This window comes from Podarcis pityusensis (genome assembly GCF_964106645.2).
Source record: "Podarcis pityusensis genome assembly, chromosome: 4".
Taxonomy (NCBI): domain Eukaryota; kingdom Metazoa; phylum Chordata; class Lepidosauria; order Squamata; family Lacertidae; genus Podarcis; species Podarcis pityusensis.
In genome coordinates, this window is record NC_138027.1 from 13,347,333 (window position 1) to 13,366,930 (window position 19,598).

At 42.7% G+C, this 19,598-nt stretch overlaps 1 protein-coding gene across 8 annotated transcripts in view; it reads right to left on the bottom strand.

Moving 5' to 3' along the window:
- Nucleotides 1-1,704: 1,704 nt before the first annotated feature.
- Nucleotides 1,705-19,598, bottom strand: part of PICALM (phosphatidylinositol binding clathrin assembly protein) — a 64,333-nt gene continuing 46,439 nt past the window's right edge. For 3 of the 8 annotated variants that reach the window (XM_081002057.1, XM_081002060.1, XM_081002054.1), the window contains 9 exons: nucleotides 18,124-18,231; nucleotides 17,367-17,498; nucleotides 17,237-17,267; nucleotides 16,506-16,605; nucleotides 13,895-13,918; nucleotides 11,573-11,632; nucleotides 10,301-10,405; nucleotides 4,901-5,003; nucleotides 1,705-3,341 (listed from right to left, as the gene is read on the bottom strand). In XM_081002057.1, coding sequence (XP_080858183.1) covers nucleotides 4,911-5,003; nucleotides 10,301-10,405; nucleotides 11,573-11,632; nucleotides 13,895-13,918; nucleotides 16,506-16,605; nucleotides 17,237-17,267; nucleotides 17,367-17,498; nucleotides 18,124-18,231 — 653 coding nt within the window. In that variant the 3' untranslated portion in view covers nucleotides 1,705-3,341; nucleotides 4,901-4,910. The remainder of the gene's footprint in view (nucleotides 3,342-4,900; nucleotides 5,004-10,300; nucleotides 10,406-11,572; nucleotides 11,633-13,894; nucleotides 13,919-16,505; nucleotides 16,606-17,236; nucleotides 17,268-17,366; nucleotides 17,499-18,123; nucleotides 18,232-19,598) is intronic. The other 5 variants (XM_081002061.1, XM_081002055.1, XM_081002056.1 and 2 more) reach the window with 4 other exon arrangements.

Consider the following 19,598-nt stretch of genomic DNA (forward strand, 5'->3'; position numbering starts at 1 on the left):
TGCACAAGCTGCTCACGAAGACTGTCGGAATGCTGTGATGGGACGATGAGCTGCTTGTGTGTAAAATCCTAGTCCCTCAGAGTTTGGTCAAGTTTGCAAACCTCTGTCTGTAACGGAGCCCCTTAAACATGGCTCCGTCAGTCGCTGGCAGATTCCGACAGTGGTTGCTTTCGGAATCGCTTCCAACATAAAAGCTCCTTAACGGAAACACGTCTTCTGGACTCTCTGCGTGACAGTTTCCGGCGAGGAGTGGGTGTCCCTACAGGAGGTCCTGAAACCTCCCCACTGTTTTCGCTGGAAGTGTCTCTGAGCCATCCCTCCAGCTCCCTTTCCCTCAGCTCAGCTCCTCTCCCCCTACTGGTTCCCTCTTCAGCTGCTGAGTCTCTCCCAACCTGTGTGAGCCCTTTCACTTCCCTTCCTTCCGATGGCAGTTCCCTGACAGTGCGTCTCTGCCATATGTACCCAATTTGCATTACTGTATTTTAAAACTCAAGTTCTTTATGTTGCTTTGCAACATCTTCAGCATTTTGTACATCACCTTGGGGCGTGAAGATTAAATGAAACAGTGCCCCCAAGAGTGGAGGGAGAACACAGCCTTACCCCTCAGTTTGCTCAATCTTCTTTTAAAGACATCCATGTTTGTAACTCTCACTACCTCTTGTGGGAGTTAATTTGACAGCTTAACTATGTGCTGTGTGAAAATGTTCTTTTTGTTGGCCCTGACTCCACTAGTAGCCAACTTCAGATTGGTTTCTGCTCATCTGGGCTTCTAAGTTGCTTAGCTTCCACCATTCTGGTTAAAAGAAAAACTGCTAGCTAGCACACCACCTTTGAGCGGGCTTTTCCTTTCTGCTGGACAATGGGATTTGTGGCTTAAACAAAGCTCCTTCTACAAAAGGCTGCTCGGCTAAGCTTGGCTGCTCTTTGCTGTAGTTAGGTACCTCATGAGAGATAGGTCCTCTTCCATATGAATACAAGGGGAGAGAGAGGACTTCTCAACATCCACAAACAACTTTGGGCATGGTTGAGGGTGTAGAGAAACAGTGTAGGGCTGACCACCTGATTTTTTGAGCTGGCAGGGCTTAGGTCCCAAACTTGTAAACACAGTCTTAAGCACAAATACTGCTTCTTTTGTGGAAGTTACCATCAAGGCTTGGACATGCAACCTATTTTCAATAGTTCAGGCATCCCTATAGAAGTGAAGGGAGGAGTGCTCCCTCTAACATAGAAAAGCACCATTTGGAGAATTCCAGTCTGGTCTTCTCCCTAATACACAGCCTCAACAGTACAGCCCAGTCAAATTTTATTACCTCAATCTTGACAGGTCATTGGGCATAGCTGAACCAAAATAAAAAATAAAAAATGGCACAAGTGTAAAGTTGGCACAATTCAGGCATTCCCCCTTTAATGGCAAATTCACCCACCCCCAAAGGGTTTTTAACCTGAGCACAGGACTTGATGAAATTGGATTTAGAAGGCTAGCTGAGCCCTAAATGCAAACCATGTTCAGCTGTGTTTAAAAGTTGTCCACATACATCTCCACTAATGCAATGGACCAAGTTGCAAAAGCAGCCAAAATGTCAATCTCCACTCACAGTGTATCAAAGCACATTTTACCTTGCAAAATGGCAACAAAAAACCCAAACAGACCCCTCCCCCCACATCCCAACCCACCATTATAGACCTTCATACTATAAACAGAAGTTCTGTGGAAGCTGCATTTTATTTGAAAATCCACCTTTTTTTTTTTTTTGCTAACGTACTTTTAAACATTTTAAACAAAAATAGAATCTGCGGAGACAATGCAGCAAGTATGCTTAATTCATGTACAGAATTGCTTTCATGCCTTTTGACTATCCTTCTTAAGGCCCCAGATGCCACCCAAACTGGTATGATTGTATTTACACAAAGCACCGATCAACAGTGCTGCTTCAAATTCTGCAGAAAAACTAAAAGGGTTCCTACAACATTGAAAGGCCAACCCCACCAGGAAGTTTTCCTGCAGAAGCCCCTCACCAGACCGGACTGAATGGAGCTTCTGCTGGGGAACTTGGTGTTTGGGGTTGAGCCCTTTAGTAAAGACACAACTTCTCTTCTGAGTTTTTATTCTATTTCACGATACATGATCATGGAGCTGGCACTAGCAAATAAAGAAGAAGAAAAGATCGAAGGCTTTTTTTCACGTAATACCTCAGAAGTTTGTATCGGGGTTTGCTTGGTTTTTGTACAGAGAAGAAGGAAAGTCTTTAAAAATGAAAGCAATTCCTCACATTCATTTTGGAAAGGCCGTACGTCAAGTGTAAGATAAATGACATGCCAAGCACAAAGCAAGGAAAAAAGTTCATCCCAGAAGCACCAACATCTGGTCGAGAAATTCTGTGCTCCTCCCAACCAGTCAGCTGTTTTTCTCCCCCCCACCCCTTGCCAAAATCCTTGACAGAACTAATTCCCATGGAGTTTGGACAATTGGTGTTTTCAGACCATTGAACGTACTCAGTGCTCTGTGTAGTTTGGGTGCGTTACTGGAGTGAAGATGCACTCTGAATCAGAATAGTTCTCGTGAATAAAAATGGGAAGAGAGGGAGGGAGGGAAGGGGGGAAAAAGAAACTCCAAAAGGGAGACATACTGTATACATCCACGCTCATTTCCCCGCAAAGGAGGCTTTGTGATACATTGTTACTTAAACTGATAATCATAAATAAATACAAACAATAATACATAAAGGAATGTCTATGCAAACGGAATATATAATTCTTTTTTTAAAAAGTTAAAACTTTCCATTATTGAGTCTAACATTTGCGATGACTGCAGAGAGGAAATGGCAGAATTAAAAGGGTGTTTTCGGATTTGATCCCCTAGAGAAAGTCGTTGGAGTTAACGGTAAGAGGATGCCCAGCTCTTCGTTCCAAGCGGCAGTTCCAGGTGCTTGTTGTACCCTTCGTGGCAAAAGAAGAGGCTTCCTTTTGTGTGTGTGTGTGTGTGTGTGTGTGTGTGTGTGTGTGTTATTGACGGAGAGTGTTAAAACAGGTGGCGAGTTACTGACATGATTAGAAGTCACCAGGAAGGGGGAGAAAGAAAAAGAAAAACAGATCCCACACCAAAATTGTGGCAATTCTTGGTTTTATACCGAGAGTGCTGCGGGGGTTCAAGGCTTCCCTATGTTGTTGGTGCTCCTACTGCTGTCGTGGGGCCTTGTGTGGTTTTACCAGGCCGTTCTAGTGAAGAGGAGAGCTGAGGCATCAGTTCTGATTTGGCTGGAAAGAAGGGTCTGTTGTCGAGCACGGGTCTTTCTGGAACTGTTCCTGTCCCACCCCTTCTGGTGCAGTTACATGAACTGTATCTGAGGAGACAAGAAAGGTATCCATTTTACGGGTTTGCACAACTAACCTGCCCTCCCCCTCCAAACGTCCATTCACTGGCCATAGGCTAAGTAGGTTCCAAGGTATCAGACCAGGAATACAGAGATATATAGCGCTTGAGTATAACGAAGATCAGCATTTCCCTATTGCATGTAGAATGTGCAGGTCTATTCCCATTTCCAGAGAGCCAGAGGGCACATTGGCAACGACTGCACTTGTATCGCCCTCTGGGGCGATAAGCAATTAAACTGTGGATGCAACCCTTGAGCTGCAGCCGAGAGGATGGGAAACTGCGGTCATAAAACTGGCGAAGGAATTTCAGGTCATTTCTTCAGGTGACAATAAAATGAACAGAAAACAGCATTATGGCACTTACAGGAGGGATTATGGATTTCTATATAGTACGTCAAAGCACATCTCTCTTGAAAGAGACTAGGGCTTTAGACCTAGGAGGCTATGCAAAAAACAAAACAAAACAAAGGTGTTGACAAGAGGTGGGGGGGGGGGGGAGAAAGGGAATGTACATTTTCTGGAGCATGAACATTCCAATAAATGGGAACGAATTATGCAATGACAGCCTGTCAATCCACTTGCCTTCTTCCCACAATGTGCTCAGTTGCAGGGCTAGTGAAGTTTCTGTTCTGGAGAATGTGAGGTTCAGTTATTTCACATGGGGAAAGAGGGTTGGGGTGCATGAGAAGCCTAGCATTAAGGGCAGAGAACCTGTACCCCCTCCAGATGCTGGTGGACCACCTCTGGGCTGGATTACTGCAACACATTATATGTAGGGCTGCCTCTGAAGACGGTTTGGAACCTTTAGCAGGTGCACAATCTGGTGGCCAGCTTAGTCACCAGGCAAGGCGGTTTGAGCATTATTTACACCAATCCTGGTCCAACTGCACTGGCTGTCAATGAGTTTCCGGGCCCAATTCAAAGTGCTGGTTTTGACCTATAAAGCCCTAAACAGCTCAGGACCACAATACCTCAAGGACTGCCTCTCCCCATATGAACCAACCTGGACCCTGCGACCATCATCTGAGGCCCTTCTTCATGTGCCTTATCCACAAGAGGTCTGGAGGGTGGCAACATGAGAACTGGCCTTTTCTGCAGTGGCTCCCTGTTTCTGAAATGCTCTCCCCAGGGAGGCTCACCTGACATCTTCATTATGTATCTTTAAGCACCAGGTGAAAATGTTTCTTGTCAACCCGGCCTTTTTAAAGGTGATTGTGGGAGGGGGGCTATGAGTTTTTGTTTTTATTATGCATTCTCATTTTGTATTTCTCTGTTGTGAACCGCCCTGGGATCTTTGGATGAAGGGTGGTATAATAATAATAATAATAATAATAATAATAATAATAATAATTTTCTTCTCTTGCATCCCACATTAGCAGCCGTGGTTTATAACAGGTCACAGAATAACAACATGCAAATTTACAAAGCCCCAGACTGTCATTTTAATGTGAGGATGAATATTGCTAGGGACGTTAGCAAACGAGGCATTATCCGAGCTTGCAGTGCCCCCAGAGTTAACATGCAATACCTAAATTGTCCTATAAGAAATCCTGGAGGGAGAGCTCTGCAAAAGGATCCTTCCCTGAAGCTCTGTGTGGACTCTGAGTGGATGGGCTGGATGCTGCAGACAGCTGGGAAAGAAGATGTCAGAGAAGGAAAGAGAAAAAGAAGGCCTCAATGACAGAAATATGAAGGCAGAAAATGTAGTGATGGAGAGGAGGGGCTTAAGAAAGGTAGTTAGGACTGAAGTGGGCTGGTTAAAAAGAAAAGGTCTGATTGCATGCTAAGTTGAAATCTGCCCCAATGGTATGACAGATGCAGACATTAGAAGGTTACCTATAGGCAAAGGTGAATTTCTGGCATGTGACTGGCAGAAATCACCAGCACTTTATCCAGAGGGTATGGCAATGGTCTCCAATCGTTACCAGTCCCAACTAGGCACAACAGAGTGTTTCTGAAAACAGCAGAAGCTAGACCTGAAGTTAGCTTTCAAAACAACCTATGACAACCAGGCCTCACTTAAAATTTATTTACATTCCATGGATGGCCAATGTGCAGCATTAGGTGCCAAAAGCTGCATAAGCAGCAGAAAGAGCATGTGTCTTGCTGTATATCCTTATGTTCTCTTGAGAAACATACGTATCTGTATTAGCATTAACCATGAAAAATACCATACAAACACTTGTTCACTGTTAACTGCTGTGGTCTTACACTTTCTCTGGTACAGGGGGAAAGTAGGGCCTGAAGGACAGAAGTGGCTTGCAAGGGATGAGGTTGACAAACATGGGCCAAACTAGACTTTCACAGCCAAGTACTCCGTTCCTTGAACAGCAGCAATGCATTCTGCACAGGCACACTTTTTAATAAAAGAAAACCTGATTTCCAGTAATAGTTACATGGCGTAATTGAGCGGGGAGGAGAAGCCTACTGTTAGAAAGTGAAAATCCACTGGGCAGCCTGACGCATGCATGAAGCAGCCCTTTGTATCCAAGCCCAGGACTCTCTCTATTAAGAGCATAACATTAGACCATAAGAAGACCCTGCTGGAGCAGGCCAAAGACCCATCTAGTCCAGCATCCTGGGCTCGCAGTAGCCAACCAATGCCCATGGGAAGCCCACATACAGGACCCGAGTACAAAAGCACTCCAACTGGCAATTCCTAGCAACAGGTTCTCAGAGACGCATTACCTCCAACAGTGGAGGCAGAACACAATCATCATGGCTTGTAGCCACTGACAACTTGATCCTGCATAATTTTGCCTAATCCCCCTCTGAAGCCATCCAGAGTTGGTGGCCGTCTCTACTTCCTGTGGGAGCAAATTCCATAGCTCTACTATGCTCTGTGTATTTTTGTTTTGTTCTTCCGGAATGTTCTCTCCCCACGCCCAAACAATTCAGTTTCCTCAATTTGCTTGGATCAACACAGAACGGCAAACATCCACCAGAGGGAGAGTCAAATGCAGCTGACAGATGGGTACGGTCTTTCTGTTTTGTTAGTGCACATTCCTGCACAAAGTGCAAGCGACTGCCTCCCCCCCGGTCACATTTATCACCCGAATGATCTGCACAGCATCAATGTGTGCAATTGCTTAACCTGTACATCCCATAGCCGTTCACTGGCAGCATACTTGTTTTATGCAAGATGTAGTTTATTTGTCACGTACAGTTATTTTAAGATACGGCCACTTCATGGCCATTGCTCAGACCTATTACCAAGCCCTCACCATCCAACTAGCCCCTTCCTAAATGTTTATGGCTGGTCTCCCAGCTGTGACCAAAGATGGCACATTGGAAAGGTCTTAATGACAGAAAAGGCAACTTCAGAGCTGTGGAGAAGATTTTCCAGTGCATTTCCAGTCCTTGGTGATGGCAATCCAATTTGATTATTTCAAATAGAAACACACACACACACCCTGATTGATTTGTGTTTTTTATATATAAAATCAATCAAACATATCTACTAGCCTTCTTTGAGACTAGGGAACATTTTTTTGCTTCTCTTTGAAAGAATCAAATCGTTTCAGTCACTCCCAAGGAAGTTATTATAATCAAAATCCTTGAACAGTGATAAATTTTCTTCTCTGAATGTAAGAAGTCACCTCCCCTTTTGTACAGAGAAAGAATAATCATGGGAACAATCAGGTGCAATTTTCCACACATGAAAAAGGCGAGATGCAGCCTCTGACACAGTCCTGGTTCACCCAGCACTCTAAATGTTCCAAGTGGCGAGAAGCCTCCTGGTGACTATAGTAGCTGAAATATTTTAACAGTTGCTACAGCCACCTGTGAAGAAGCTCCTTCCAACCTTTGTGCCCCCTGCTCACCTCCAAGAGCACACCAAACAGGAGAGTTGACCTCCTTTTCCCACTGTTGCTGCAACAGTTATGGAGCAACAAGCTCTCTATGGAGAGCTGCTGCAGTTGGGAGCCGGTAGCTTAAGGATGGGGAAACTGGTGCTCCAGATGTTGGTGTACTACAGCTCCCATGATTCCTGGAGTCCAACATCTGGAGAGCCACATGCTCCCCATCTCTGCTGGCTGCTACAAGTCTCCTACCACACAGAAGCCAAATCAATGGACGCCTACATGAACTAGGGCTTGCCGTTTCTGAGTTTAAGGGACCATTGGCTAAACAAGGCAGAAACTAAATGTTGTTTTTTTTCTAGTAGGCGGTGTCTGGAGATGATTAAGTGGATATGGAAGAGGAAAGCGAAAATTATGTAGATGAATGAAGAGGAGGGAGGTTCCATGAATGGTCTCTTTCAGCTTCATGGCACTGATGGAAGTCAAGACTCATCCACTCAAGTTAGTTTTGCAACATGCTCAGATCGTGTTATGTGGAAGGCACTCCCGCTCGTGCAGTTTTGCTAACAAAAGAGCTGCCAAGACCAACAGGTGACCAAAGGGGAGACGCTCTTTCAGAACCCTGAAGCAGGCGCTGGGTACACAATGCGTCTAGTGTGGAGGAACAGGGGGCAGAGGAAGAAGCCAAATACTGCCAGGGTTCAGAGCAGCAAACAGGCTCCCACAACGGGCCTTTGTTCCCTTTCCCAAGAAACGCTAATAAATCTGACATCAGCACAGTAAAGCAGAGTGTAAGGAGGAATGACAAACAGCTCCATCCAGCAGCAAACTCAGCAAGTGCCTCAATTAAAGGGTACATTTCCCAACATCTGGGGTTTCCAGAGGAAACCTATTTCCTCACCCATTATGTACATAGTTAAGATAAATCTAGACATTCACAAGAGATGCATAGTGGAAACTGCTGTAAGACATGTCATCACTTCTGAATATGTGCCAGGGAAGAACAGCAGACGACATAATGCTTCCACTGTCCGGAACGAAACTACCAAGCAGGATTTGACCCAGGTCTTCTCCCTGATATACTAGGATTTTTATGAGTGGGTCCTTTACATATCAAATGTTCCCCAACAATGCTAGTACCTACTTGCATTCTGAAGTGGTAAAGCCCCATCTTCAGGAAGGCTTTCTAATTTATGCATCCAGCTGAACAGCCAAATTCTCATTCCCTGCTTACTAAGGAACATAGAGCTCCTTCCCCAAAGCTATTTTAGACTTACAAGTGAAAGCCACTGCACCTTCCATTGCTTTAGGAAACTATTCAACAGACTCAAGGACACTGTAGGATTCAGCTTGTGACATCCCATCTCAATCTCAGGAATAACTCCCAAGAGTCAAACCTCACATTTTCTCACCAGGGAAGTACAGAAACCATGCCCTATAACCTAATATTTACTAAGAACTGGATGCATTCACGTAATACCTAGGTCAACATGAACAAATATACCTGTTTCTTTCAAAAGGGAAAAGAACTATAAACATCCAAATCAGGGAACAGTTTGGGCCTCAGGATATCAAACTTTCTTTCTTCCATCTCAATATGTGTGCCACTACCTTTGGACTTCTCGGCCAAGCACATCCCTTTAGTAACACACAATCTTTGTTCATTTTTACTGAACCAATAAGATTGCTATTCAACATATCATCAATAAATCACCAATGGGTGCAATCCACCAAACAGCCTTGATTCATTTTATGCAGGGTTACATCAGGGAATGTTCCATGGACAAACATCAATGAAGCAAAGTTTAGTGGCAGTGGCCAGCAGGCCTCTTCACTTGAAGTGCACCTGCTAGGAAGGGTGAGTTGTGTCAAATATTTGTCAGTCCAATGGCTGGCAGATCTGAAAGACCTACGTTAATGTCCTAAGCTCAACTCCCAAGTTTGCACAGCTAAAGAATAGCTTGTACCCACCACTCTAGATTGTCTCAAATTCTGAATATGTTACACAAGCAGTAAAAGAGGAGCCACAGAGTACAGTGCAAATATAATGGATGAAAATGGTGTGTGGGTGTGGGTGTGTGGGTGTGTGTGTAACAGAAAAAAACCAAGTAGTAGTTTAAAAGTTATAGCAGGCAAGACTCTATGATTAAACCTCTTGATTTCCATACTAGAATAGAAAAAGGAGAACTGTATGTGCCACATCCTACTGGAACAAGCTTGGGTCCTTTTGAGGGCAAATTTATGGCTGATTTCAAAGGCGAAAAGTTTCCTGCAACAAATGAACAAACATGACAATTGCACACACATCTCTTCTGCTGTGTACAAACGCAATGTGAACCCACAACTGGCCACTCCTTCCCAGAATGTGTACAAGCAGATAAACAACTGCATGCATGCCACCAATCAGTGCCTGCTACGCTTGGCTAGCCTGTGGTTTTGTACGAAGTAGTACCATTAATGGAGGAAATTGCCACTCCTGAAGTGGCACCTAGAAAAGCTAAGTTTTATCTGCAGCCTTAATCAGACTTTCTTCCTATCACCTCTTCTCTCTTTAATAAAGATCTAGAACACCCCTGCTAAAAACAGTGCCACTCTGACACCTTAGCTTAGCTTTTCAACAGAAAACTGAACAGTACTATTTGCTGCCTACTCTTCTGATGCTGAACTCTGGCTCCTCTCAGTCCCGGTGAACATGGCCAGTGTTAGGAACCATGGGAGTTGTAGTCCAGAAACATGGGGGGGGGGGACACGACACCACAATGTTTGCCACTGCTAACTATGAAGAACTGCTGCTCCCTCTTCCTTACCATCCTCTGTCTCTTAATACCTGAAAGCACTCTCTTCTAATGACAAGATGCCTTCTCAAACTTTCCTTCAGCGCCATCTCTTCCTGGACTATCCTCACCTTGCTTGCTAAGGGCCTTTTGGCACTGTTAGCTTTCCTCCATCCCATCTTCACCATTCCTTCCTTGGGGCTGCAGGTTTCCCAGGCTGAGCAGGCTTAACGGTTGAAGCAAAAGTAATGCACCACCTGACAACATGACCAAATATACACACAATGCTCTTGTTGACTAGCTTGTGAGCTGCCAGAAGCATACGGCTTTGTAGGCCAGTTCCACACCCACCTGGGCTCCCGATACAGGACCAAAAGGATTTGGAGGTCTCATGACAGGTTGGCTGTATATTAAGGTTGGTTGCGTCATTACTGGTACTCCTCCCATTTGGGATGGCTAAAAATCCAGAACAGCAAAGAATTAATTTCATGCATAGCTCTTTAAAAGAGACCACCACCAGAAATTGCCTCCAACTGTACAGTTTAGTTAGTGGCACTGTAAAGGAAATAATTAATGGAACATTTAAAAAAGCTTCCAGCAACCAAACATTGGGAACTTTTGGTCTGTGTTCCTATGCACCTTTCCACACTTTTAGATAGGCTACTGCTTCACGTTTCTTCATTGAGCTGAAAACTTTGAACAACATCTAGTGTGATATACCAAGCTCTTTCACTTTATTCATTCCTGTACCAGGCTAAGATGTTTTCATTTTTTAAAAAGCTAAAGCTAAAGCTAAAAGCTAAAGAGCAGCTATTAAAATCAACAAATATCTTAAGACCAGCCATTAAAACACCAACAGGCAAATTTAAAATTTGCTCAGATAAAGTGTCTTAACCAAGGATCAGAAGACTGCAGAGGGGGCCGAATAGAAATTCATTTAGATTTCAAATGCTGGGTTGTTAAGGAGGCATTGATTTTCCACTTAGCCCTGAACACTTTAGAACTAATCTGCAGTTTAGCTTCCTGTTGCATTTAGCACAAGGCATGCCCAACATCTGAGGCTAATCTACAAGGGTGTCACCTTAAAAAGGAGTGCTTTCAAACTTCCTAAGTTTCAAACAAACTCCGTATCTTGCCTGGTAGGAGCCTCTTTATATCTGCCAGAGGATTCTACATATGTTCTAGGATGGATACTGTTCCCATGTGGTGTTGGCCAAACCTACTAGGCTTCACCATTGCTCTGTATGAACAGAATGCCCTTAGAACACACACTGTATGGCTGCACATTTGTGGGGCAGGGGGAGCTGTTTTTCAAGGAAGCTCATTTCACCCTTATAGTCTCAGTGAGAAATGCTAAGGCTTCCTGGAATTTATTTTTAAAGTAGTCACTGTAACAGAAGATAGGTGGAAGTAAAGAACATTAAGTATTGCATTTTTTTGTCTGGCAAAATGAAAAAGGTCAAAAAACAAACAAGTGGGGCTAAAATTAATCTGCCAGGTATGTGGCATCTTGTTCAACATATGTGTTGCAAGCACACCCAGAAACCCAAAGGAAATGGAAAGAGCAAGCTATGATAAAAGCGCTCCTAAAAATACTTCAAATGAATATAAACATTTACTGACCATTCCATACCCCATCATTCCTGTTGGCGTTGTAGCAGGATAGGCCATGACGGGCGGTGCCTAATGAGAAAGAGACAACCTTAAGCGGCATGCAAATGGAAAAGGCTTCACAAACAGCAATGAAATGCTTTTGACTGTAAATATGAGCATCTCTGACAGCTGATCAATTGATATCTGACAGAGCCAGAAACTGGCCAGTGAGCATCATGGTAACATCCTTGCAGGTAAGCCATTAGAGTTTCTTTAGCTGAACATGGCTACAAATGTACAAGCTGGTGCCCAATAAGTTGGGAGGGCATCACTTCAGGCCCAGGATTGCTTTACAGACAATGTGAACCTAGCATCCTGGATAATAATAATAATAATAATTAGATGCTTCCCCAAAACAAGAAGTCGAGTGTTGTCAAACAAAGCCTCACTTGATGGGCTTCATGCAACCAGTAGCTGAATAGTCAAGGAACACCCCAGGCTATAAGCATAAAGCAGACAGCTGCCTGTCTGAACAGGAGCTGTTCTGAGTTTTCTAAAAAGGGCCAGGTAAAAAGTTTGTTTCTGCTTACAGCATTTATAGGGAGTTTTTTAATTTGGCATGTTTCTTTTTTATGTAGGACTCGATGTTTGTTTGTTTTGGCATATCTTGTCAGCTGCCCCGGAGACTTATATGGAAGTATAAATAGTTCAAGAAGATATTTTACATCAATGCACAAGTTGAAATCCCATTTCAACAAAGATATCACAGCCAAAAAGACCTCCCAGCATCTGAAAGGGACAGACTGGGGTGTTCTTTCTGCCAGATATTGTGATGTTTGACAGTAGGAGGGTAACTTATGAAGCTTACCACCTCCTCCAAACCAGTGATACTTTTTTCAAAAAAAAAATCTGCAGTTCCATATGCAAGACAACTATTACAGGAACTGGGCTTCTTGCTTGAAGTAACTACTTTGAAACTCTGCTCAAGCCCTCTGGCTTTGACACTCTTGCATCATACAGCAGAAGTCCTAGAAAGTGGAGGAATCTCTAAAAAATATGGCAAAGCAGAAAAATATAGACGCACACAAGCAATCCTGGAACTTTTCCTATACAAACCCTCTGAGCTTAGGGACAAATAGAACAGCTTTGTTTTGTATCATGCCCTTAATCTGTAAGAACTGTTTCCGTAGGAGATTTAACTCTCCAGAAACAATATCCCTACTCTCTGGGGTAGGGATGGGAAGAAAAGAACCATACAGTGTTTCAAAAATGTTTACTCCTTTGAACTGTAATAGCCACTGGACAATGGAATCCAACTTGCTATTGGCTAACATGGTTAATGAAATGACCATGATTAATATTCATACAGCCATTAAGCAAAATATTATGCATTTGCATACATATGGCCATACATTTGCTAGGCTTTTAGGAGCTGAAGGCTGGCTTAGGATTTCCCCACAATGAAGAGAATACAGGGAAAGACCAACAGTAACATGGAAGGAGAAACCAATTGGGCTAAACTGGGATCACTATAGTTAAGAGCTAAAGAATTAAAGTCGCTTAAGATTTTGGATGTAAAACAATACAGTTGCAATATCCACGTGTAAAGCAGATAGGGTGAACCACACACACGGTAGCTGTAGAAAAGCGGGAGTGAGGGAACACCCCACAGTCAATGAATAAACTTACCTTAAAACATTTGGAAAACAAACCCATTAGTTACTTCATTCTTTAGCTCTTATTGACACAAGAGAAATTAGGTTGACTTGTCATTTTAACCACTGTTACTTGTCCTTTTAGTGCTGAAGGGAGATGCCACCCATCTTTGAAGGATAATTCAAAAGTTTTAAGTCTTTCAGATACACAACCAAATGGGTGAGCATTTTCACTTGGTTTAGTATTTGGGGACGTATTGGTCTCTCCCTATTTGAAATCAAGTCTGCAGATAGTGAATTGTGAAGTCGAACAGAAGCCTGTGAAATTTCATGCAGTTATTTCACACACACAAATGCCTTTTTTGGTTTGATTTATCCACCAAATGCATTTTTAAAAAAGGCAATACAGACACACGCACCAGCTATCTCGCAGCAAATGGCAGAGTTTAAAGCAAGAAAAATCATCTTAGTATTTTTCCATGCCATCATTGGAGAAAAGAGGCCCACAGAACACCTTGAGATCTGGATAAGCTAGATAGAAGCTGCTCAAGGTTGTCGTCATGCCCAAAGATCTTAACTCAAGAGAAAAAAAAGTGTGGAATAGCAGGATTATGAGATTCTGCTGTCGTGGTTAATATCAGCATGCCAGTTTTGATTGCAAAAAGGAAAAAAAAGGCTGCAGGTTTTGTTCACTTACGTATTGTGGAAAATGCATGCCATTCTGTTTTCCCCCGGAAGAACAATTACATAATGCAATAACACTGGATTAGAAACGAGTACTTACACAACAGAATATACACACAGAGCATTTTAGTCAAAAAGTGAGTTCAAACCCCTCCCCGAAATATAATTTTTGTAATCCAAAGCCACTTAAGCATCTGGTAAAAAGGACACAGACAAGGTTGACGAAGCCGCAACACGACCTCTGCATTTCTACATGTTTTTCACATGCTTTGTGTTGGCAAGTTTTCCATAAATGCTGGAATCTACCGGTACCAATTAAAGGGAAAGCACTCACAAGGGAACCAGAACAGGACAAACAGAGTTAAGGCAGAGGATGAATGGAAGTGAGTTAGTCCTTCCTATTCTAACAGCTCATGAAAACCATTTAGGAATCTCATAGCTTCAGGTGAGACTTATCAGACAGGAGCTGTGTCACAAGGCAGTTCAGCACAGCTCCTAAAAGGAAATTATTAAACATTTAGAAGCAACCATCTCCAGGAATGAAAAGTTAAGGCAGAACGAGATGCATGGGCTGGAACATTTGCTGGAGAGGTTTGGAGGGAAGGACAGGGTACTCAAGCTGCCCCTCCTTTTACAAGTGTCTTTCTCCCAAGTAGTTTATAAAGGTTACAGCTAACATTGGGTGGGAAAGTGGCATTTGAAGGTCATTGTCAAATGACCATTATCTCAAAATACACATGGGTGGAATGGTGCCCAGTTTAGTCACTAAGTTCCCATTTTAAAGCACAAAAATAGTAACACAGGCAGGCCAGAATGTCTAGCAGTTAGCACGTGCTTAATTCAGAGCAGTGTAGATGGCCTTACGCATTTGATCCTGATTGTGTTAGAGGCAAAAAGCTGTTCTCTGTAGCTTTTAACACTAGCCCTCCTTCCAGAGTTATCCTCTCCTGTCACACATGCCTGCCCAGAGTTGTAGTATTTATTACTTGAAAAGCCACATATATCTACTGGTAAATGATTATGAGCCACCACTTCCAAGCATGTTAAAAAAATACACCAGGCTAGCAACCGTCACCTATTATTATTTTCCTGCAGGCAAGTCAACAGCAAGAAGGCAACTGATCGAACACATGAGGCATCTCTTTCCAATTTCTCTTAACAAGTTATATGACAATACAGGCAGCATCAGACATGAAGTTTTTGCTCCCTGCCTTGCTTTCAGTCACACCATATCTTTTTAGTACAATTCAAATCCTCCTTTGTGGCTATTGTGCCATCACATGGATCTGGAGAAGTCACAGCTTGGAACCTTTTAGAGCACTTTTGGGATGTGGAGGGCTCCTGCCCCTACAAGTCCTTTATGACCTACTGAGACTACAATTGTTTCTCTTTTAAAAGATTGCTCAGGCTTCAAGGAACAATGCACCTCAAAATACAGAGTTTCTGGTGAAGGCTTAATATCCAACATAGGTCTCCTTTCACAGGGCTTATGATGAAATAAAACTTTAAATTATGATGCTTCCCTCATTAGAATGTACCTTTATTAAAAGTCAGCATGGTGCAGTGGATTGGGCATTGACTTGGCACAAGGAGACCTGGGTTCAAATCCAGTATCAACCAGAATCACTGGCTGACTTCGCACAAAACCAGTGCAACCTCTCTCACAAACTTTGTGAATAAAATGGTATAAGGCTATGGCTTGATTTAAATCATCCTTCCTGGCTTCCTAATACATGTTTCATAAAGCTGTGAACAAGTGCTGGGGCTGAGCATTCCTTCTTCACTCGTCCCCTTGTGATGGCTCCAAAGCTTCATTCCTTGCTTGTACTAAGCCAGACCTCCCCATTTCACCTGAGCTATGTCCTGGTTTCATATGAACCAGGGGTGGGGAACCTCAGGCCCAGAGGCCAAATGTGGCCATGTCCCTCAAATGTGGTCCTGCTCTGCAGGTGATTCCACATGGCTGCAATGTATCCTTCAACTAGGATAATGATTCTTGTCTGCATGCATGTGTAGAAACCTCTGGTGTTTACACAGGCTAGATTCCAGTTATGGTACTAACGGAATAGTAATATGTGTTGCTCCGCCTACTTTTGCCTCTGGCTCCACCTACCACTGACATGCAGGCCCTTGAAAGTTGCCCACCAGGGAATGTTGCCTCCGTCCCATCCCTGATATAATCAATGCTTAAAATTCATCTCAACCCCTTTTGTGTATGCTTATATTGAAGTATTATAGTGAAATTGTGAGACAAATGGATTAAAACTTCAACCTGTTTCAAGTATGGCAGTCCAGGTTAGATACACATTTTTCTGTGCAATCGTCACGAGGCTGTCAATGCCACGAGACCTCTACATCACTCAAGGATACTATATCAGCACAGTATGTTTGAGTACCCAGGTTGCTAACCTTAAAACACAAGCCTGACTCCACTGGGATGACTCTAGCTAATAAATATCCAATTAAACATCACCTAAATGAAACGTGTCAGGTTGTTTTAGGCTCCCACGATAAGTTCTAAGATTCTCTGCCTCTCCTGACAAAATTCCTATAGCCCTCCTACACTTTCACAGCATATTTTGAGCTGCTGGAATTCTTTCAATATGCCTACAGCAACTGCTTACCATTGTTGGAGTGTTCCATGCTGTTGTTGGTGCAACTTTGGGTTGCCAGTTGGAGCCTCCAGTTAGTTTCTTTTCTCCTGGCTGTGTCCAGTTCACATCACTTAGGGGAAAAAAAGGGGGAAAGATCTTAAATCCAGGGGATGGAGGGGAATCTAGCTGCCTTTCTTGCAGACATGTTTAAAAATAAACTAAGTTTAAACAAGGCAAGGTTAGAGCAATATTTCTTATCCTGAAACTATGTACCTCAACATCTCCCTGTTCAAGCCTCCAAAAATAGATAAAAATGAAGGCAAATACTATCCATTAATGCACACCACTCTAGAGACACCAGCAAACAATTGGCTCAAGCCTTACATAAATAGGCCAAAGGGACCAAATGTAAGGCAAACATGCAGAAAGAAGCAAGAAAGCAGGCAAAGAGAGTGTACAGTCCCTGGATAATAAGACTTGGGTACCTAGAAGTCTGTAATCTTGAGGTGAACTGATTTATTGCAAGATTAACTATTCATATACAGCTTCCCTAATTCAGAGTTCTCCTGCTCCCACCCCCTCAAAGACATTCGCTATCCTACTCAGAAATGGAAAACCTGGGAGGGGAAAGGGGCAGTGTTACACCCTCCCTGCCAGGTTCATCTCAAGAACCTTAGTCTGCATTTGCTGTGCAAAATTGCTGCAAAGATGTGCTTAATGGGTTAAAACACCTGCATATTGCTGCAATGAGAAATACTCACTTTTTAGTTGTTCCATTTCCAATGCCCAGATCTGTTACAAAACAAGAAATAAACAATTGGAAGCTGCCCATTCATTTATTTCAATTATCCAAAGAGTTGGTACTGTAAACTTTACATAAACTCTACTTACTGCCCACAAGATTGGCTAAAGATGAATCCAGATCATCCAACACTAACTTGTTAGGTGGACCTTTTGAAGTTGGAAGACTCTGGTTTTGAGAGGCCACTGTCGGTTTTAGGAGTCCACCTAATTCATCAAACCCTTTAAGAAAAGCCAAGTAGTATTAAAGGCAATGGAATCCATGTCAATGTAGCATGAGGCATCTTAAAATCAGTATTTTTAAAGTCTAAATGGTATAAAGCTGCAATTATTGTTGTTACTGTTATTTTTCAGTGGAGAAATGGAAAATCCATACATTCAGCACCCAAGATCCAAAAAGAAATGGTAAGAGCACTGGCAGCAGCAGGAAAACATTCATTGATTGATTGATTGATTGATTGGATTGATTGATTGATTGATTGCATTCATATGCTGTCTTTCTGCCACAGAAGTCAAGGCAAAGTTGGTGGCCCTTTCAGGGCCCTGGCCTAGTCTTCCTTGCTGTTTCAGTAAAATGTCTCAAGCAACAATACAGATTTATTGTAGCGTAAGCTTTTGTGGATGAGAAACTACTTTATCAGATTTCTGAAAAGGGTGAGGCATCACAGGAAGTTGTCCATGAAAGCTTAATCCAAAACAAATGCATTAACCCGTTTTATCAAGCCAAAAGATCCAAACAGCTTTTTAAAGGCTGGCACCAAATATTCTATCACCCAGTGTGATTTTTGTGCATCTTTGAGCAGTCTTTTAAAAAGGGTACTTTAAAAAGAAAGAAAGGAAGACCTACCACCAGAATCCACAGGTACATTTGAAGTTTTGTTGCCAAACACAGACTCAAAGTCAACATTAAGGCCTGCTGAGGGCTGCGATGGAGCAACAGGAGACTGGGTGAACCCTACAAACAAGACATTTAAAAAGAGCTTATTTATATGCAGTATGTGAACTCTCAACTTGCATGTAAGTAGCAGCTCTATAGCCATAAAAGGATTATGGGCATTCAGACATTGAAAAGGAGCCTGCAAAGAAAGCTTTCCTTGCAGAACTGCATGTTACTGCAACTTGAGAGGAATAACCCATGAGGCAAGAACTGATGGACTCAAGTTTGCATGTTGCATATAGGCAAGGAGCAACAACACCCCCCCCCCAAGACACTGGAGTAGGCTTCACAGCAAGAGTTCTGCAGTACTAGTAAGCCTTTCCAGTTTCAGCCCTTTAAGGCAGAATTTTTCAAAACAAGATGGCCTGGTGCAGTTATTCAATTTTGTCACTGCTATACTATCTGAGAGCAGATTTATTTTGAAGCGATAATAGACTCCTAGTTTCCTATTTCAGTTCACTACTTGCAAAATAGCCACCTCTGGGATTGAGTTGTATTCAAAATCACTCACTGGTGCTCCCAACTCTTCCCACCCTATCCCCCACTCCCCATTTTCAGACATTTTCCCAGGCACATAAATTGCTACATCCCAAACATATCAATGGGACTTAGGACCTACATATCACCTACTTTAATCCTGAGGATTCTGAATAAAATGCCCATAAGCACGGTCAGGCACGTGTTTTAAAATTCATTTCCACCTGGCACCAATTTGACCTATTTTGCTTTTTAGAGACTTGAGAACTTCTTGCTAAAATGGATAGATTTTTTTTTTAAAAAAACCTCATGTAGTTGCAGTATTACATGAATGCTTATGGCTGCTTCAGCACTGAAAGCAACTCGGTAGTTTAACATGTAGCAGCTACCAGTTTCTTTAGGTAGAATGCTAAAGCTGCATATAGCACCATGCTTCCCCATTTTATTACGACACACTATACTGCTAAAATCCTATACAGACTGTCTGCTCCAGAAGGCTCCCCTAATCAGATCAGTACCATGCAACAGAAGAAATGGGAAACAAAGGTGGACTAAGGTGGCAAGGGATTGAAATACAAATTTATTATATAAACATATGGTCCTTTTAACATCTTGTATACTGTAAGCAACTCTGGTTGCTCCCCCAGCCTAGTTTATAAAGCTGTAGATAGCACAGAAGAGAGACACTAAAGTCATTACAGGACGCAGCATTTTCCCCTACAAAGGACAACTGAAGACAGTTTAGAAGAAACAACACGGGCACAATAGAATTTAATAGTGATGAACAGTACTGACCAGCAGAACACTGGAACTTAGGCACTGACTATAGCATGAAAGGCAGCCAGTGAAATTTCAGCAGATTCAGGATAAAAGGCAAAACGCAACAGAATTTGTTATAACAAGATGAA